This window comes from Calonectris borealis, chromosome 3 (genome assembly GCF_964195595.1).
Source record: "Calonectris borealis chromosome 3, bCalBor7.hap1.2, whole genome shotgun sequence".
Classification (NCBI taxonomy): domain Eukaryota; kingdom Metazoa; phylum Chordata; class Aves; order Procellariiformes; family Procellariidae; genus Calonectris; species Calonectris borealis.
In genome coordinates, this window is record NC_134314.1 from 95,736,693 (window position 1) to 95,756,175 (window position 19,483).

Here is a 19,483-nt window from a genome sequence, read left to right on the forward strand (position 1 = left end):
AGCTCATTTCAGATGTGTATTCTGGCCTCTTTGGTAGTTCTTCCAAACCTGGCATTTCTGATTCCCTGTCTGCCCCTCCTTTCCCTCCCACATGCTTGACCTCCAACAGCATTCCTTCGCTTGTCTTAAGACCTTACATGTCGTTTCACTCTCCCTCTCCCCCTAAGAATGTGATCCTGGCCTGAGCTTTGTAATTGTGTGTAGCAAGGATAAAACTTCTTGCCTCGCTTGGCTGCCCCCTTGTTTGGAAACTCACCCTAAACATTTCCACATGGTTTGCACTCTTTTTTCACAGCTAAAATTTTTAGGGGTTTTTTTTGCCTTTAAACTTTTTCTTTTTTAAAAAAACCCCTCCAGCTTCTTCTACCTTGGGCTGCTGGCACTGACCTCGCTTTGTTACTGTTTGCATTTCTTTTGTACCTTTTTGCAGCTGAAATCTCTGTGGGCTTTTAAATCTGTCAGCAGCCGCTACCAGGCTCAGTGTGCAATTTAGCTCACTGTTTTCACAAGTTTCCCAGCACTGAATGCTTTCCAAATGAGCCATTGTTGGGCTGAGTTAAAGAGGTATTGTCTCTGCTTGAGCTAGGTTAGTGTGGGTGCCAGGATCTGCATGTGCAGTGTTCTTAGTGCTGCAATGTCATCTTGATATTGGACCCCTGGACACTTCCTTCTCCAAACACTTTCAAATATATGGGAAAAAGAAAACCCTGCCAAAACTGATTCATTGAAACATTATTGGAAGCTTGTCTTTATATTTCTGAAACTCTCATTTAGACACCTTCGTCTGTCCGTGCTCATGCAGGCTGCTTCCTATGAAGACCATTCTTAATTGTTTAATTCCCATTAGCACCTGAAACTGGCAGCTGTGATTGGAGCCCTGTTCTGGTCAGTGCTGAATAAACACAGAGCAAGTAGCAGTCTCTGCTTTGATGATTTTAGAGATACGTCGTTTAGGAAGAGAGTCTATTGTTATCCACCTTTTACAGAAGAGAAACCGAAGCTGGGGAATTCGGTGGTGTACCGAGAGGGAGCTTGTGACAGAGTTAGGAGTCAGTTCCAGATCACAGCATTATCTCATTTTACAAATTAAGGTTGGCTAGGCTCTAAAAGGGTGTGTTCCACTGAACGCACTTTTCTTAACAGACACTGAATTTGCTCGTCTGTTCAACCTGATGTGATGCTGTGTGGAGATACATCCTTTATGTCTGAAAGGCTGGTTGTCTTTTGCTGGGGACTGTGTGGTTCAGATGACAAACATCTGGACAAACATTTCAACCTGAAGGTTGCTGTTGACATTACTGCCACTAGACAACTGTCCATGACCTTTGTTTAAAAGACACAGTGATTTCACTGTTCTCCTTCTATGGAAGACCAAGCTGGTACGCTAGGCCAGGAAAAAGGTGTATTGAATTTTTAGCCTTTCTCTAAGAGTCATAAGGAGTGTCTGTGTCACATAAGCCAGTGCTTTGAGTTTTTTACTTCATGCCTTTCATGTGATCTTTCCCATTCTTGGCTAATTATTAGCAATGGAAGTTTGATGTGGGAGTTGTTCAGGCTGCCTCTCTTCATAGGTTCTGCTGTGACAGGGAGAATTCGCAGTAGCAAGGTAAAAATTATGAAACCAATAATCTTTGGAGTCTTTGGGAGCCACTAAGTCCTCTGCCTTTTGATTGAAGGCTAGTCAACATACTTCGTCCAGATTCCTCTCAACCTATTAGAAGTTACGAATGCAGCTGTTGACTGTTTTTTTTTGTTTTTCTTTTTCACAATCTCCAGGATGAATTGGATCTCACAGACAAGAACAGAGAGGCTATGTTTGCACTCCCTCCAGAGAAGAAATGGCAGATTTACTGCAGCAAAAAGAAGGTACTATTGCTGTTCTGATTGAAGTAGCTCACCAATAAATTCTGTGTGCATGTACATAACTACTGATACACATCTAGATTTGAACTACATGTTTATCTACTGTTTACTCAAGAACACGATTAAGTGATGTAAGGATTTTTGTCAGCATGAATGTAGCACAACTTTCTTATAAGTAGTGTATGCACATGTGATGTCTGAAAAGAACGTTAACAAGTTAAAATCATACGTTGTTCCATTTTGAATCTTTTGCATGTTTGTTTTTGGATTTGTGTTTCTTTTTTCTTTGAGCTGGCATAAAAGCTATCATGGAAATGTTTTAAGGAATTTTAAAAAATTTTTGTAGGTTGCTTGGAATAGAAAAAGTATTACTGAAATCTTTCAGGATGTCTTCAAATATCTGTAAAGTACATAATAATAGCGATGTCTTAAAACTTGGTAGTTCAAGGTCTTCCAGAGCTTGTAGGAAATGTTCCGTATTGCACTGGAAAGTGAAGAAGACCTGCTCCTATCAATTTCTATGTAACGCTTCTCCATTCAAGGTCTTAAAATTTCTGACAAACCAGTGAGAGGGGCAGTAAATCAGAGGCTGATGTATCATACTGGGTATTTTGTCACTTGGCAGAATGATGGCCAAGTGAATTGCCAAGTTGTATCACTCTTGTGAAACTTGTAAAATAGGAATTCCTGCAGGAGTGGTATGGTGGAAAAGTTTTGCGGTTCTAGGAAGGAAACAGACAGTCAGAAACAAAGATAACCCCAATAGCATGTATTCATTAACAATAAATGTTAGGGAAAAAAGGTGTGGTGAGTTTGTTGGTTAGTTTTATTTCCCAAATGCGCAAGTCATTCTGTGAAAACATCAGTCTTTATATGTAAGTCCGCATAACAGAAGCTGAAAGAGGAGGTTTAGATTTCAATACTGAAGATGGCAGGTTGAAACCCTGATGATGGCCCTTCTGAGGTTATGTTTGCTGCCTTTCTTTCCTGGGGGTGTGGGGGGGAATTAGCTTTCTTACATGTAATTAAAGGAAACTTCAGTCAAACCAATCAGATGGGTGCTCTGCATGTGTGTTGCTTTTGTTGAAATGCATCACACAGGGAAGTTAATAGCAACAAATTAGTTACAGTGCCTCTGAGCTAGCAATAGTTCAGGAAGTGCGTAAGAGCAGTCTAGGCCCAGTTGTCTTTGGTGCCCTCTCCATTCTTCTTCCTGCTGGTACACAGAGCTTGCAAGTGGAGGGAAGGTGCAGGCTGCTGTGATTAATGTCTGCTTTACATTTTTGCTGGCCGACTCAGCTGGCTTTTTCAGCTCTGGTGGGAGAGGATCTGTTTGTAGCCATCTTAGAGAACTACACATTCTGCCTCCCGGACCGGTCAGCCTTGGCAGGAAGATCTAGGCTTTAATGTATTTAATATGTTGGTTGGATTCACTACATTACACTTTTTTTTTTTTTTAAAAAAAAAAAAAGCAGTGGATTTGATTATAAGAATCTTGAAGACCTCCAGAGCTAAAGGAGCTGCATACTGGAAAATCTTTATAATGCATTTATAGTGCAACCTCAGTTAGCTGAAGTCCAGCTATCCAAAATGATGTGCTAACTGGAACAGGATACTGTTGCCAGATGTCTATTCATTACATTGTAGATACTTTCAATTACTTAAAACCTTAACTGTCCAATGTTATTCATTGTTTCCCTCACAGGCAGTCAGATGATCAGTGATGACATATCTCTCTCTCTAGCTTACTACCTCATCCACCTATCATCATTGTTTTACAGTGACAGAGAAGCTTGTTGTAGGCTTCCCTTTAGAGGAAAGCTGTCTTTTCTCTGAAGAATTTATAATCTAATTTTAGCCACAAAGGGCCCAATTCCTCACTTGGCAGAACACTCTCGGCCACCCAGGACAAGCCCCCAGAGAGCTCTGTCTTGCTGCTGTTGGGTTCTTTAAGTTTCCTGGGAAGCGAGGGCTTGACACTTAGTAACGTGGCAAGTGAAAACACTGTGAACTAGAAGGTGAAGAAGTGCAGCTTGAGGCAACTGTTCACAATCATTAATCTCAGATGCCTTTTCTAGTCTAAAAGTAACGGAAGGTCAGAGCTTCCTGATTTGCTCCAAAGGTGACGAGATTAGTGGACTGTCTTAAGTAAACAAATGTCACTTGCAAAAATGAAGATCAGTCATTGTCCATTTATCTTGGCCATCAGACTTCAGATATAACCTTCTACGGTATTTGTTCCCAACGTGGTAGCAGAAAGTCACTATTGTATCAAAAAACTCATCCCACCTGTTTCTGATACCAAGACTTTCTGAAGAAATGGGGGAAGACATGGATGTCTGTGCATTTAAAATTACACGCCAGAGGCATCGCTTGCCAGTCAACATTCCACAGTACTCAAAGGAGATTCAGTTCTGGATTGAAATTTCATGATTGTGGGTGATATGTACAGAGGAGCGTTCACACATTATTGTACAGCTATGCTTGCTTTGGTCACTTCTGGCTGTTCTAGGTTTGTATCTGAAACCCTTAGTACTAAAAACTGTTGCGAATGGGTGATTTAGAGTGCTTAAAGAACCATTGTCAAAGGTATTAGCAAAAATGGTTTTCATATGCTGTTGTAAATGTGCGACTTACAAAGTTCGATGGCAAGGTTCACTCTCTTACGGTATGGCACAATCATTTGAACAATGATTCAAAACTACCAAGGCACAAATCGGTTACCAAGGCACAAATTAAAGTTACCAAGACAAATTCAAAGTTACCAAGGCACAAATCAAAGTTACCATACTACAATGTTATGCGTGATATCGGTCGCTTACCAAAGATCTGCCATCGATAAAAGGTCTCTCTACCAGATGGCAGGGTGTGGTCCTTCAGTTCAAGTATTGACCGCAACCCCAGGAAAAATTGGGAGGCTACAATATACATACTTTGCGCAGACACTGTACTCCCTGCCTCAAAAATCACCAGTGTCCCGCAGTATCTGATTTCTGCTGCGTCATGAACTGGAATGTTTGAAGTAATAGCAGATTTGGAAAAACGGCACATTATTTCCAGAACCCACTCCCCATAAAAAACAAATCACCAATGATTTGATCTAAAGGAGTAGCTTCAGCTAGCAGCTATTGTGAATGCTTCACTCTCATTTGTGGAGTAGCTATTTGCAAGGAATAAATGCTGCTCTGTTGGAAAATGTTCATGTGTTCTCAGTCTCAGCTGTCCTCTATCTTGCCATTAATCAGTACAGAGAGGACAGTAAGAGATGCAGTTGTCTTAATTTGCATCAGAAGAATCATTAGTCAGTCACCACTGATGGCACCCTGACCCTCTACCCAAAACACCAGTATTACATGTTTTAGATTGCCTCTTTCTCTGTAGTATGAACTTCACCTGATACCATATTGAGTTATAAGTAAAGCCATATGTAGACAGAATGCAAATGATGACATCCTCCCCCAGTTCAGGTACTTTATTCTGGTTTTGTTTAGGGTAATCTTCATGTCTCACTATCAGCTGAAATTTAGACTTACAAAAAACATATAATCCACTTCTGTAATTCCTTCCTGTAAAATTATCTCTAGATTTCCTACTAGTTATATGTTTTGCAGGAATTGGATCAAGCACTAGACCATGCTTTCAGATGTATTTATTTGTAAGTATAAAATTTCTGATGTCAAGGTTTAGAAAACTGCTGTTATTCAGTGCTGTTTTAGCAGGAGCTGGTACTAAAGTACATAATCTCATTAAATACTGATCAAATAATGATATGGAAAGAAAAAGTTGTCAGCTCAATTATTTTATCTGTAAATAAGCTCATATTTCGATCCCAAAAAGGGTAGAAAATGCAGGTATTGCACTGCTTTGGCACACATTGCTTTGGATGCAGTCTGTGTTTCTAAGAATGAGGCCTCATTGTGCAGGCAATAGCTTATTGCCTTCTGTACAATCCTACAAGCTCTTAGACTTATTACTATTGGAAAGCAAGTGAAGTTGTTTTCTTTTTATGGCCTTTCCTGCCTCCCGAGACTAATTTGTAAGCCTTCAGTTGAGCAGATTTTGGTAGGAAGCACACACATTTTGCGGAGTTAAACAAATTAGGTTCTTTTTACTTCTGTGTTTCTTTGGGGGAAAAATTGGTAGCAAATCTCTTTCCAAAGTACAGTCAAACTGGACTAGCTGTATCATACAGCTTCTCTCCAAACAAACAAACAAAACCAACAAAAAGCCCAATCCTAATAACTATGTTGAGCTCCCCTAGATATTTTGGGGTTATTTTGTACTCTTCTGATTTTAGTTGTATGCTAGAATAGCTGCTTTGAGTTGATTGTGCTTTACCTACTCAAGTGAGATTATTCAAACTCAAGTAGTGAAGCAATAATCAGCACACTGCAACTTTCCGGAAAGAGGCATTTATGGCATCTGAAAAAAGAGTACGTGCTTATAATCCTTAAATTGATTATACTTTTTCTATTATGGGAAACAGATCTAGAGAAAGGCTTCTCCACAATAGCAAAATAGGCTTTAAAAATTCTCAGGAAAATTTATCTGAACCATAGGCTGTAATAGCCAATATGCAGAAAAGATAATTTCCTTATGATTCCATCCCCTGCAATTATTTTTCTAATATCTGTCAATTATATTTTTCATCTACCTGATGAATAAAAAAAATAGTAAACTGAATATGAGAATACTCATAAGGAAACTCTTTGGTTCTAGAAGTCTTTGATCTAAATTGTTGTATAATTTCAAAGAACTTGTCATTATTACGTTTATATATATAAATGCATTTCTCTCTACCTGGAAGAAAGTTAAGAAACTTTGTGGCAATGTTCTGGCCATGCCATTCTCTCACACCTTTTCCCTGCACTATATACACATGTCTTGGCTGCATACAACATTCTTTCCCCTTCCCCTTCCCCTTCTCCGATACAATCTTAAAAGTCTGAATATACTTTCAGTTTAAGCACTGTTTATTCTTTTTTCTTGCTGCACCTACCTGTCTTCTAAGGTATTGTAGGAATGGATTTTGTAGTGAAGTTTCCAGACTTGGGAGAGCTCACTGCAAGGAGCAGGAAGGAAGGGGTGGAAGGCACTTTTGTGCATTACACAATCACTAAGGAGTTCGAGTCCTTTGGACTGAGGTCACAGATCAGTGCTGAAACCAGTGAAGCTGCAGTCCAGATGCAGACTTCCCCAGATTCCCTTCTAGAGAAGGTTTACACCTCTCCCACAAAGCAGCAGCAAATACTGCTGCAGCACCTTGTGTTCAGTTCCCTTTTCCTCATGTGAGGGCTGCATCCAGCCCTACATTAGGCTTCAGAATGCCCTGGGGAATCCTAGCCTTAGTCAGACTTTAACTTCTAGTATTTTTACTGCAGTCTTTTTATACCATTTGCAGCTCAATTTCACAAATTCCCACTTTGGTCCCATGCTGGCTGTCTAGCATTAACGAAGATAATGTCTACATGTCAGGTTTTGGTTTTTTTCTTTCTTTGAGAGTTTCACTTTGAGCTTTGTCCTTGAGGTTTGCATTGTTAGCAAAATGTCACCATAAAAAGTATAGCTTGATATTGTGCAGCTGGATATAGAGTAAGATACTTCTGTCCTCCACCCCCATGTCCACGCCTGCCTCCAGACTCCTGCAGAGCTCTAAGCAAAATTTCCAATCCAAAACCCAGGCTGTATTACTGCTGTAAACTCTGCCTGAAATCCAGCTACAGTTCCAGCTTCCAGACAGTGCAATTCACCCTATGCCTTGGATTCATTCTCCTGTTAAAACTATAAATATAAAAAGTAATTCATATGTATAATATAAATTCATATATATATGTGTGTGTATATTTAAAAAAATATATTAAATCTGCTGGAAAAATCTAAGCTGCTTTTGCAGCTTTTGATATAATTACCTTAGCCTACCAGGGATGAAGCAGAAGATGGATGCAAATATAAAACCTGGAGTCCTCCTTGGCTTTGAGGAAAACTTTCTGAAGTGAGTGAAAGTTCGTGCACCTACTGTTTGTTCTGGGGATGCTCTGTTCTGTGTTTTTGCACTGTAAAGTGTAGTTTCAGCTTGGTTAAAACGGAGAGGCAGTTATTTCTCAGCTAAAGTGAACTGGCAAGGCTTTTCTTCCAAAACCCTAAGGTCTTTTCTATGCATTTAAGGCTTCATATGGAAGCTCTAAGAGCAAGAGGCTGCATTACATCTGTTGTATTTAGGTAGGAGTTCTGCAATTCTGGCTGTAGGAAAGTGTTCGTTTGCTCAGGTTCCTACTTTAAAGTAGGAGATATACATGGAGATATTCAGAGGAAGATAGATATTCCCTAAAGAAGAGAGAAAATGGATCTTCATCTGGTCTCATTTAGTGATACAATATACCAGATGAAGATCACACCATTGTGTTGTCTGAGTGTGGGTTTTTGGTTTTGTATTGTCTGATCCAAGCTATGAGAGCCCTTTGGGGTTCATCCTTTCTGTATGAAGAGTGCCAAGCACGTGGTCGTCTCATAATAAATGAAGTGGGTGGGTTGAAGTTGTATTGTTTTCAGTTCTATCTTCTTGCAGTATTTTTTCCTCTTTGAAATACTCTTAGAGTCTGTTATTGATTTGGAATATTAAACTGTTTTGGTTATGGATTTATAGCTGTAAGAAGCATTTAATGTGTCCCTTATAAGTTCCTTTCTTTAGAGTTGTTATTCCACATGCTGTATCTGGGAGCAGCAGACATGAACACACAAGATGATTTGCTGCAGTATTGGAGAAGCCGTTTGTAAGGAATCCCAGTTTGACGAGGCTTGGATGTGACTTCATGAGAGTTTTTCTCCCAGCTTTGCATGGAGTGTGGGTGGGTGTGTGGGTGAGTGCTTCTAATCTCTCTTCCCCTGGGAAGTCTGAAAAATGCACAGTAACTCTCACAGCACATGTGATACCCTAAAAGCAAAAGCAGTTGGTAGACAGTAGGAGGCTGAAGAAGCTGTGTGGGACTTGGGGCGCTTAGTGCAAGTGTATTGCTGGCCAAACAATGAGGACATCTGATGACCACAGGGCAAAGCCCACCCTGTACATCGGAGCTGTAGACTTTATCTGAAGTCTTTGGTGCATCAGAAAATTGTTTCTCTTCCTAACAGTGCTTTAGAAGTTTGTGGCAGGAGTTTAGCTCTTCAGTCAACATTTTCATTTAACTCAGTATTCAAACCTTGACAATGACCTGAACAGCCTGATCTAACTTTGAAATTAGCTCTGCTTTGAGCAGGTCCCTTCCGCCTGAGGCCCCTTCCATCCTAAATTGTTCTGTGATTCTCTGAACTGACCATAAATCAAACGAGCAAACCAGCTGTATGGCCCTATAAAGAAAGATGGGAACAGTAAGGCTCTGTGCAACCTACTGTCTCTTGTATTACTGCTATGAGACCAACTCCTTGAAACAGGCTGTAGCAGAAGATGTTATTTGGTTCCCTCCCAGTGCCTGGGATCCACAGTTGCTTTTGGTCTGAGTGACTGCATGACTTCCTTAGCTCAGGAGACCGCTGGTGAAACAGTCTGAAATGTGGAATTTCTCAAATGAATTCTCTGAAAATAGACTTGCTTTCAGTTAGCCTATGGCTCAGTGGAAATCTCATAACACTGGTAAGTCACAGTGGGAGGATATTGCCCTTTGCAAACCGCGGCATTCCTTCAGCTGCATGTTTGGAAAATGCCAGCGATTGTGGAGTTAACTTGCTTTTTTCCCACCACCATCTGTTCCTTTTTCTGTTAACAGAATGACTTCATGCTCGGATGTTTGGGCTGATTTGTTAGCTTGATGCTGACATTGGGTCATTCCAGTATCTTTAGTCTAGGTATGGAAGACAGGCACATGGCTTCAAAAATTACTCTGTTATAAATGCAAGTAGGCTTTAGAGCAGTCAATTCCGAAACTCTGGCCTATGACAAGCACGGGACATAATGGGAAACAACAAAATGCAACAAGAGTGTCACTAATGCAGCAAATGCACACATTTCCTGATTAGTGGTATACTTGGGTCTTTTCAGTGTGAAAGAGCTGTTTGATTGATAGCACCTGTTAATATTTATTGCAGGCTGAAGTAGTAGCTCCCAAATTTGGGCAACATGATTAATTCGTGTAAAATAAACCCTAAAATGATATACATTTCCTTTTACATCATTTAATGCAGAGAATGGAAGAATAAAACTTGAGATTCATATAAGACACCATCTCACTCTTTTATAGTTCCATATAACGAATTTAGGCTTTTTTCTCATGTCACATTAAGTATAAATTTGTTGATGTTAACCCCATTATGCATTGTGTAGGTCAGCATACCTGAGAAGAAATATTGGCCGTTTTGTATGGTTTATCATTAAGTTCCTGTACTTGTGTCTTGATGTTTTTTTGCTTGATATTTTCCATTCTGTTACTTTGAGAAACAATATAGTAGGCTTAATGATGTGAGAGACTCCTCTTAAAAACATGGTTTTTTTCCTTGGAGTCACTCTTGTAGTGGTTTCAAGGATGAATTTGGTGTCAAGGAGGCAAAAATCCTTGCACAATTCAGCTGATATACCATTATTACAGCTTGGAATCGTGATACTTAAAAGATTCATTGTAGCAGACGTAAGAGGAGATAAGGAGTTATTCCAAATTGTTCATTTTACTTGGTTTATGTTTTCCATGCTGCAATACTAACAGTTACAGACTCATTTATTTATCCTGGTATAAGAGGTTATTTTGGGTCAGGGCCCTGAAATTATATATTTATTTATGTCTAATCGAAAAGTCTTCTCTTCCCCACCCCCCATGGGAAGAGCATGGAATATTTTTAGTTTCTTCCTCCCTCTCACTCTCTCTCTCCAACAAGAAAGCTTAGCTGTTGCTTATAAAATGCCCTCCCAGCTCTTTTGTTCAGATTGCCGAAGACATAAACTCCATAAACTTGCCATGGTATTTGCTATAGATATCCTGAGTATGTAGAATTTGGGTGTCCATCTTGCAGTTCTGCATTTTTCAGGTGCACTACTAGTGCTCCAGTTGAAGTTAGCACTCAACACTTCTCAAAAATCAGGCCCAAAATAGTCCTGAGTTTATACAGTGATAGTTGGAAAATTGTCATCATCATGCCTAATGCTGTGTTTTGCGTTTGGCTTGCATTCTGTGGGAGTTTGGGCAAGCTTGGTGGGAGCAGATTTGACCCTACTGTGGAAAAAACAGAAGAGGGGGGGCGGGGGGAAGAAAGAGGGGAAAAAAAAAAAAAGAAAACATTTATCCAGCTGTCATCCTACTAAGATGGTGTAATTTGCTGTACTTAAGAACAAAAATAGTAGTGAGCAATCCAATTCTGCTGTATGGGAAGTATGTGTAAACGCTGATTGTGTGATTTAGTTGCTGCCACTGGATTATGTTCTGTCCTTGTTTGTCCTCCTGCAAAAGTTCTGGGTCTCCACAATCCAGGTATGAGTCAGTCCTGCTGATGGTATGCAATAATAATAATATATACTGTGTACAATGCATTTCTCACCATTCAGATTGGTCTCAGGTCGATAAGCAAGAGCAAAGAATATGTAAATATTCTCTGGTACGTGAGAAACAGATTTGGCACAGACCAGGGCTCGCTCTTCTCTGTATTCCGAATTTCACTGAATGCTCACCAGCCTTTCAAAAGCCAGTGGATAGTGAGCAGGAAGAGTTGCTGAATTCCCTATCTTTTCAGTGAAAAGTTTAGAAACAGGCACAGTAAAGAATTGTTGCCAGGATCTAGTGACAGCAATGAAGAGAAAGAAAGAAATTTCCTTCTACTGTTCTGGAGAAAGGTTTCATTTTCATTCAGTTAGATGTGACAGTTTCAGCTACGCATCTGAATGGAGGTGAAAATCACATTGTCTTCCATGATATTCAGTCATCTGTTGAAAGACACCGGCCATCCCAAACATTTTGCAGATGTCATAGGCGAGAGAAATGAAGGCTGGGATAAAGGAAACAGTTTTACCTGAGTTCATGGAAAGGGGAGAGATAGACAAAGCAACTGAACGATACACTCAGATACTGGATTAGCAACTTAAAAGCCACGGGTCTCTCAGTCTGAATTTACCCATTAGTTCACCTGTCCAACAGCTCCTAACTTTACTGTTTTTTCAATAGTGACTGCAGTTAAAGGAGGGAGACAGACAGAAAATATGTGGCTGCTTTTACCATCTCACTCTCATCCCTCTTAGTAAAGGGGCAGAAGTGAACTGGAGCAAGCAGCGGTGTCACTGGAAAAACAGATGGTGGGACATGTTGTCCGCATTTTCCACAGCATTGGGACAGTGAAGAGAAACCTTTTAGAGTTTGGCATTAACAAATTCTGTGTGTGCTCTCAGAAGGACTTGTCCTAGGTAGCTGTGCTGGCTCTAGGTAGGTGTGTCCTAGGTAGTTCCTTGTGTCCTTGAGCACGGTTAGTGATATTTCATTACCACCATCAAGCAACATGCAGGGTGATTGCCATGAATGGTAGGTGACTTCATTTTATTTAGGAAAGATTGTAAGTGGTTGCTTGCTGGAGGTAAACAGAGTAGGACAAAAAGATAACCTTTCAGTGCAGGCATGTGGCAGATAGGAGGCTCAGTTATGCAGACTTTTCACATTCCCTAAAGAATTCAGGAGAAGGAGGAAAGGAAGTGAGGAAGGAGACAGTCCAAATGACATAAATACTAGCCAGGTAGGAATACAGTTGAAAACAGTGCTGTTGGAAAGGGAACAAGGTAAGCTGGATGGATGAGGGAAAAGTCCCTTTCTGTATCCATAGCATGTTGACTGTAAGCTGAACAGGGTTAATGCTAGAATGGAAATGTACAAACAATACTTTTACATAACACAGAGTGAAAAGGAGTAGGGACAATGAGGAGCTTGGTCGTTAATTAAACAATAGAGTATGTCCTGCTGCTTAGGATTTATTGAGATAGTGGCAGATTGTTGGCTTCACCTGCCACAGGAATCACTGCAGAACCTTGACCCTGACCTCAAGCTTTCCACAGGTTTGTGGGGACAGAGCCATCAATCTAAGTCCACAGCCACACACCTGGAGAACAGGCTGTATCCATGAGAAATGTTTTGTCTTCCCCTGAAGGACCCCCTGAATAGAACGATCATGAACTGACCTCCTAACTGGTGGGATCTTCCATAGTGGACATTTTCCTTCACCTCCAAAAGTACACAGAATGGGCTGAGGGAAGGTAGACTCCTGAGAACTTCTTTATTGGAAGTGCAGGGAATTCATTGATTGTCTTATTTGGGTGCTTATTATTTAGATTATACACTTATCAACTGCAAAATATCAGTTGATTGATTTGGGGCTTGTGAAAAGTAGAGCATGTAAGAGGTTTTAAACATGAGCATGGACTTCAGCTAGTAGGACAGAATGATCTTTAAGCAGCAACAGAGTCAGGAGAACATATTCAACAAGAGACCAACTTCCATCACAAAGCTTAAATGTTCAGCGGAGAAACAATGCGTAATACCGGTAGACTTCAATTTGGCAAGTAAGCTTTGTCCTGAGGGCTGAAGGCACTGGATAATTCAGTGTGGCCTCAGCTGTACATTTAAGTAGTTCTGTAAATATAGGGACAAGTTGTCCTCTTGGTCACGACACTATACCCATAAGTCAATGCCTGGTGATGGTGGGATCCCCATCCTACAGCAGGGCTAAATATGTTTGAAGAAGGACAAGCACACTTGTATGATCTGTAAATGATAAGAGGAGGCTGATGCAGTCAGTGCTGTCAGCAAGTTTACATCTGTCTATATTGAGGAGAATGACAAAAAGCCGACAGAAGAGGAAAGAGAAGAGAAGAGAAGAAAGGTTCTTAAAACTAAAAGTAAATTATAGCAGGCTTACATAGTACAAAGTTCCTTAAAACGGGATTCTCTCCATCAGTAATTTATAGTAAGTCTTGTGCCAGACATGGTTATTGTAAAACTTAATCTTGGTTTAAACACTACAATTATACAGTTCATTAAAACCAGTGGTTGAGACTTCTGAGGTTTCAGAAAAAATTAATTCTTATCTTCAGGTCCTAACACTGCACCAACAACATTTTTGCCTGCCAGGTATGGCATTCCAGTCCATTTTCAGTGAGACACTATGTATCTCTGTGTGTGTATGCAATGGATCTGGCATGTCTTCTGGAAGGTAAGAAATAAAACCATGGTCTTCATCTCCATTAGACTGATACCAATTAGAAGTAATTTATTTGAAGTGGTTTTGAGTGTTAGATAAGGTTGGAAATGACACATCGTGTGTATACAATGTACAGCTATATATACAGTTGCTATATCTATGGGTGCTTGGGAAGCAAAAAAGGTGATGGATGGAATAAGCAGTTCAAAACAAAGCGTATATTTAACTTTACTGGAAAGTTTTTCAGCCTGTGGTAGAGTCCATTTTAATTTCTAAAGGTTGGTGAATTTCAGCAGCGTTGAAGCTTCTCTCAGTATTATGAAAAGATTTCTAAGAAGGAATCCTTATCCTTCATAAATGTATCCCTTTTTCACTTTTATGCTTTTAGACTTAATTATATTTTGTGGCAATGAGTTCCACAGTTTGGCAGGATAAAGCATTTTGTGATATAAATAATAATATGAAGGCTTTGATTCTTCCTTTGAAAGGCTGGTTAGTAACCAGCATTGGAGGTCATTATTAGGTTCATCAATTTACTGGCAGCAGGACAGAGATCAGGCTAAATGAAGCAAAAAAAATCAAAAACCGAAAAAACCCCCTATGGTCTGTTAGGTAAAATATTCCTGTGTCATAATCCAGTGAACTGGAAGCATGCATGGCTATACCTGACCTTTATGAGAGACAATTAAAACTCCTCAGTTGCATGCTCCAGCTGGTAATTAATGAATATTCCCTTTCAATAAGTTATACAGTGGACTGCTTTTGTGGCAGAAGGATTGTTATTTGCACATCAATAGCTTAATTCCAGGGAGAGAAGTAATGTTTGTTTTTCTCACTCTGGATAAATTGTGCTTAAAAGTCTTGGATATAGCTCCCTCCCCCAAACCCTGAGAATATTTGTGTAAATGCTAGTCTTGGAGTCTGAGAAATGGAGCAGTGACCACATCTGTCTAGTGAATGGCTCAGTCCTATGGTCTGTCCTGTTTCAAAATTAGCATCTCTTGGGACATGGTTGGCTTTTTGGAGGCGTAAACTGTCTGAAAAGCTTAGATGTATTTTAGCTCTATTTCTGAATTAGTGTTTCATCCCACAGCAGATCAAACACATTTTGTGTCTTTTAATGAAAGTGCTTTTTATTTATGCATCTTTGGCTGCTCTGAACTGACACATAGCCAATAGGATGGACAGTGTGTTAATGAACAGGTAAATGTTTCTTTGAAAGCTGAACTTCTCCTTAAAGTGAAGAAAAGTCAGTAGGTCAGTCGTGGCAAAAAGAGAGAATGGTGATTTGGATGAGAGTGCAGTACAACTTCAGTGTGGATTGATTCTTGGCTGTGCTGCAGATTTCCTGTGTAACTGGGAACTGTGTAATTGTCTGCATCCCATTTTCCCTATTTCTGCTGATCTCACTGAAAGAGAGACTGAAAAACCTAACACCTGAATTTCTTTAAGGACCTTTGACAATGTAGAGTGCAAGGTGTTACAAGCCTGTATTGTATTCGGCATTAATAGCAGATGTTGCGATAGCTGAGTCTTTTTTTAAAAGCACATGAAGGGAGAAGAGTAGCACTTGTGGGAAATGAAGCACAAGTGATAACCATCTTCCACCTTCCAAGCAAGCAAAAAACCTACCTTGTTTATAGTGGCCAGAATATTCATGTGGAGAGCTAGGGTCGTGCACCTCACTTTGAAACAGAACATGGACATGAGTCTGAATCCTGCACATCGCAGATGAATGTTTTACCAGCTAAGCTGTTGTTCTGAAGAGTGTGGGAGGGCTTCATCCAGAAGCAGAGAATCTTTATCCAGCAAAGCTTTCATCTCAATTGATGTAAGTCATGTTAAAAGTTAAAGTTTCAGTGAACTGGCATTAAAAAAAAAAAAAATCACTGAAAAATCCCCACTTATTTGTAATCAGGATCGCAATTCCCATTGCCCTTTAATGGGAAATATGAAAAAAAAATAGCTACAGGGACTTACTCAGTATGACAAATAATGTATTTCACTTTTTATTAAAAGGTATTAGTTTCTTGTAATGACTTGAACTCCATGATTTGTATTTTCTGAACTATATGTGATGACGCTGACCCTTCACACCAGGTAAAATAACTTGTCTTTCAGCTCTGTGAGGTACTAGAATGATGCATGCAGGCTGTTGCAAGGAGGAACCACATTACCCTTAATGTGGCTTTTGCAAGCAAATGCAATTCTTTGTGACCCAGGTGTAAACTTGAGCATGCAGTGTCCAGACATGATACAGCGAACAAGCTGGAACAGGAATTTATATTACAGTAGCCTCATCTTATATTCTTCATCTATGTTTGCACGCTGTTTTTATTGATATAGAGAGGAGCTCAATGAATGGTATCATGGTTCCTTGCCCAAGAAAGATTTTAAACCCACATTTTGCAGCATCAGGTATATGGCTTGTTTCCCATTCTGTTCTGAACAGTGCAAAGCATTCAGGTCAGCTGTCTGCAGTTCTGAAGAGACGGATTTGAGAAGGAAGTCATATTGCCAATGAATAGATGTCATCCCAATAGTACCCATGCTTGTTGTATGACATCCATAACATATGGTGTATTTCTTGATGCATCTGTTCAAGGAGGAAGTGTTATTTTCATTTACATGTTAGAAGGCTTCATGAGTCATCAGCCCTGGCAATTTATCACAGGGGTGTGTGTGCAAGTAGTGGCAAAGTCCATGTAATAGTTGGACACCCAGGGATGCCAAGCACGTGCTGGTCCCCTGGAGTTAGGGTTTGTCTACATTGCATAAAACCAACCTGATATAAATGATGGTAGAAGTAAGAGCGTGCTGGATTCAGTGTCAGATCAGCGTCTGTTCCTAACTCTGTCAGTGATTTCCTGGATGAGTTTTAATTGTCATGTCACCATATATGTCTCCCTGTCTCCGCCTGCAGGAGAGAAGCCTTGTAAAGCTGCTAATTTTGTGGATCTATTTATTAATGCTTTGACACGTTCAGATTTTTGGGACACACTGTAGAGAACTGCTTAACATTGTTTGGGGTCCATTTGATGCAGAGTAAAATACCAATGTGTCATCACTGGAAACTGAAACCCAGTGCTCACCACAAAAGAGCTTCAATGCAGGCAGTTACTGTTCAGGCTTTTCCTGTGCTGTTTCTTTCAAGACTGAAACCATCTTGGAAAAAGCACCCACCATATAAACAGCATCTTTCATTTTCATGATCCACTCAGCCATGAATATCTGGCATTTCCACATGATTTCTGTAACACTAGTGTTCGATACTTCTTTGTAGAAAGTCTCTCAACAAAGGCAGTGGTCTGTAATTCTTGATTATGTCTGTTATGATAGCAGTCTTTGTAATGCAAATGCTTGTCCCACTGACATGGCAGCCACTAAAGGTTTCTGCTTTCTAGAGAACAGCTTGCCCAATGGACCAGGTCTCCGAGGATTCGCAAAAAGGTTTTCAGGATCAGCTGAGCTGTGCACACAATACTTTGGTTTTTCTTGTTTCATTATGATTGGTTCAGATGGTCCAAATATTTGCAGAACTCCATTAAGTCCTATTTGGGATGAAGTCATAAGTTCCACTTTCCACCAAGGCATGGAGCCTGTCCAAATTAGTGTCAAAGCCTATATAATACCTTGGCTATATTGCAGGCTTGTATAGTATCAAGACCCTGTTTTCACAGCAGTTACATAGTTGTTACTCCAGTGAAGAATGATATGGCCCCTTATAAAGTCCACAAGCTGACGTCTGTTTTTTAATGTAATATTTACACTGTTCAAGGAGCTAAAAGAAGGCTTTGCTTTAATAGATTCCTTCAGCTAATGTTTTCCCTTATACAGATGGGTTATTGTTTCCAGCTTTTGATACCTATGTGGCTTTGTACATTAGGGCCTCATTTTTTGGTTTGGCTTTTTTTTAACCTCTCTGTGTCTCCTGGAGCAAGGGAAGGGTTTTGCCATTATCATCAAGTTGCATTGCAGTTTTCTCTGAGGTTTTATTTGAGGGTCAAAACCCTGAAGACATTAAAAACAAAACAAACAAAAAACCCCAGCACCCTGTTGTTGCCCTACATACACACACCCCACACCCTGAGTTGCTTTCCATTTTTGACTTATCTTCCCCTCTCTGAGAGGAAACATGGTATAGCAATTTCTTACCGTGGGCAGAACTCACATAGTTTGGGCAATGGAATGTTTTTCTCCAATGGCTCTGATGCTACAGGTGTGAACTTGTCTCTCTTTTGAAAATGTTGCCCAGGTGATTGGTATAAATAACACTGTGCTACCTAATGATTTCATGGGGCTGGGTAAAAATCTGTATGTTCATCCCAAGTATAAGTAGCTCTCTGGGGCTTCATAATGAAAATAGAGTGCCAGGTTTTAAGTACATAATCACATTTATTCTAGTGAAGTAAAATACACAGTGACAGCCATAAAATTCTGCTATGAACAGGGAGAGTGGAGGACGACTGAAATTAGATGGACTTCTCTGCTTAATATACTTCTGGGCTGAAATAATTTCAGAAAGTGAGGATTGTATAGTGGAGTATCTGCTAAAATTTTTTTAATCTCAGCAGTGTACAGCTTCAGTCTGGCTTTAGTTCAGGAAAAAAGCTTACACTTGCTGTGTTCCACTGAAACCAACTTTTTCCCAATTCTAATTAAAAACAAAATCAAAACATAAGACTTACAGACTCAGAGTTCAGACCAATTTGTAGTGGATGGAGAACAGTCAAAAGCAGGATACACCAAGGACCTTATCTCATTTGCCAAGCCAACCACATATACAGATATATTTTAGGGGATCAAGGTCTTCTCATCCTTGGTTCTGATTGTGAAATTTCTAACGGTTTGGGTTCAGGTAGAAAATTATTCAGAATTCTGATTTTTTTAGTGTATCTATTCTGATACTCTTTAGCCTGTGTGTCTAAACTACACATATAGAAAGGTTAGTTGCGGCATTCCAGCATTTATACTTTTTTTTTCCCCTAAAGAAATTTAAGGAGAAAAAGTATTGTAGCTTATTTTGGGATATAAAGGATGGATCCAGGCAGTCCCTAATTTACATGTGTTTGTTTCTTGGAGTTCAGAATGGAGGCAGGAGAAGTATAGGGAACATAGGTATTCCCTGTTCTGACAATGTTCTTGTCACTTGTACTCTGCAAAAAATTATAGCTGTCACTTGCACTTCCATAATTCTATGCAGAGAAAAATTTCAGAAGGGCATATAAGCACACCTTGCACTTCAGATGGTGGCTCAACCTGGTTCCCTGCGGAATGACCCTACTTCACTACCTCTGGATTAGCTCCCCATCTCTATTGTTCTCTTTGGGGATGATAAGATTATCTTATAAAAATAATGCTGTATTTATCTATTGTATGTTTTAATTTATTTTTTCATCAGCAAGGTCATATTTTGGCTTTTGCATAGGAGGTTAAGGTCTGCTGAGTGTGAAACCATTGTCAGGGT

At 39.9% G+C, this 19,483-nt stretch overlaps 1 protein-coding gene across 2 annotated transcripts in view; it reads left to right on the plus strand.

Moving 5' to 3' along the window:
* The window catches only part of DAAM2 (dishevelled associated activator of morphogenesis 2), a 216,448-nt gene that overhangs the window by 109,166 nt on the left and 87,799 nt on the right, over window positions 1-19,483 (plus strand). For both annotated transcript variants that reach the window (XM_075146815.1, XM_075146816.1), the window contains one exon: window positions 1,777-1,866. In XM_075146815.1, the coding sequence (XP_075002916.1) occupies window positions 1,777-1,866 (90 nt within the window). The remainder of the gene's footprint in view (window positions 1-1,776; window positions 1,867-19,483) is intronic.